The 971-nt window shown below is 38.5% G+C and overlaps 1 protein-coding gene across 1 annotated transcript; it reads right to left on the bottom strand.

Annotated features, from left to right (window-relative positions):
• Positions 1-297: 297 nt before the first annotated feature.
• LOC106321838 lies at positions 298-798 on the bottom strand. Its single transcript, XM_013760070.1, has one exon. It carries the CDS (start codon positions 796-798, stop codon positions 298-300), a length of 501 nt encoding a protein of 166 aa, XP_013615524.1.
• Positions 799-971: the final 173 nt, after the last annotated feature.

The raw sequence follows: 971 nt of genomic DNA on the forward strand, positions 1-971 counted from the left end.
ATTTAATAAAATATTTTGGTCATTTTAATTCTTAGAATCTATATTTGTGACAAAACTTTTTGAGTACTATTTTAGGGTATTTCTCTTTGAACAAAACCACACCATTCTTTAATTAATCCGATATAACATAAAATAAGAACTATATATGTCAATCAAAAAAATGATAATAGTTAAATCATGGTTTAGTTTTTTTTTTTTGAAATACACTTCATTTAATAGAAATTAGTTGAAGGTCATTAAAGCCTCACTTACACCCAACAACTGCTTTGCTACTAAATCAGCAGCAAAAATTTTTTCTCAAGAAATCCATCTAAAAGAGATAGAATCAAACAAAACAGAGCAAAGTAGAATATCTGCGACTATTCCGTAAAGTTCCGGGACATCGTTGCCGTTTAAGATGCTGTTGATAAGAATTTTCGAGTCTGATTCCACCTGCAAGTTCTTTACTCCCAGTTCCACGCTTTTTTGAATAGCTTCCCGTAATGCAAGTCCTTCTGCCATGAGAGGAGAGGGTACATTGTTCTCCAACCGTGAGAAGCTAGTTGACACATCATTCTGTGTTAAGATCCATCCCAGACCAGCTCGCGAAAGTGTTTCACTCCATGCGGCATCAGATCTAAGCATAGCACCTGAGACAGTAGTCACGTCAGCCTTGGTCGCAGACTGCACCTTTGGAGTTACTAATTGTCCTTCTTGCCATTCCCTTGCCATCACTATAGCTCGCGAAAGAGACTCCTCTGCTCTTCCTCTGATGTTTGAAAACACACATCTGTTCCTGGATGTCCATAGTTCCCACATTATCCATGGCGCCAACTGACCTGATGAGATACCCGAAGGTGGTAGGCATGTTTTATTCTTCACTTGGTTCCAGGTTTCCCTTAAATCTAGCGTTCCCCTACTATCAACTTCTCTTGCGAGAGGAGATGTTTGCCAGACAGCTTTTGCATAATCACATTGATAGAACAGATGAA

This window comes from Brassica oleracea, unplaced genomic scaffold, assembly GCF_000695525.1.
Source record: "Brassica oleracea var. oleracea cultivar TO1000 unplaced genomic scaffold, BOL UnpScaffold03255, whole genome shotgun sequence".
In the NCBI taxonomy this organism is placed as follows: Eukaryota; Viridiplantae; Streptophyta; class Magnoliopsida; order Brassicales; family Brassicaceae; genus Brassica; species Brassica oleracea.

What these genes read in the sequence shown, in the direction of transcription:
- LOC106321838 (XM_013760070.1), bottom strand. Translation starts at nt 798, where the DNA reads ATGTGGGAACTATGGACATCCAGGAACAGATGTGTGTTTTCAAACATC.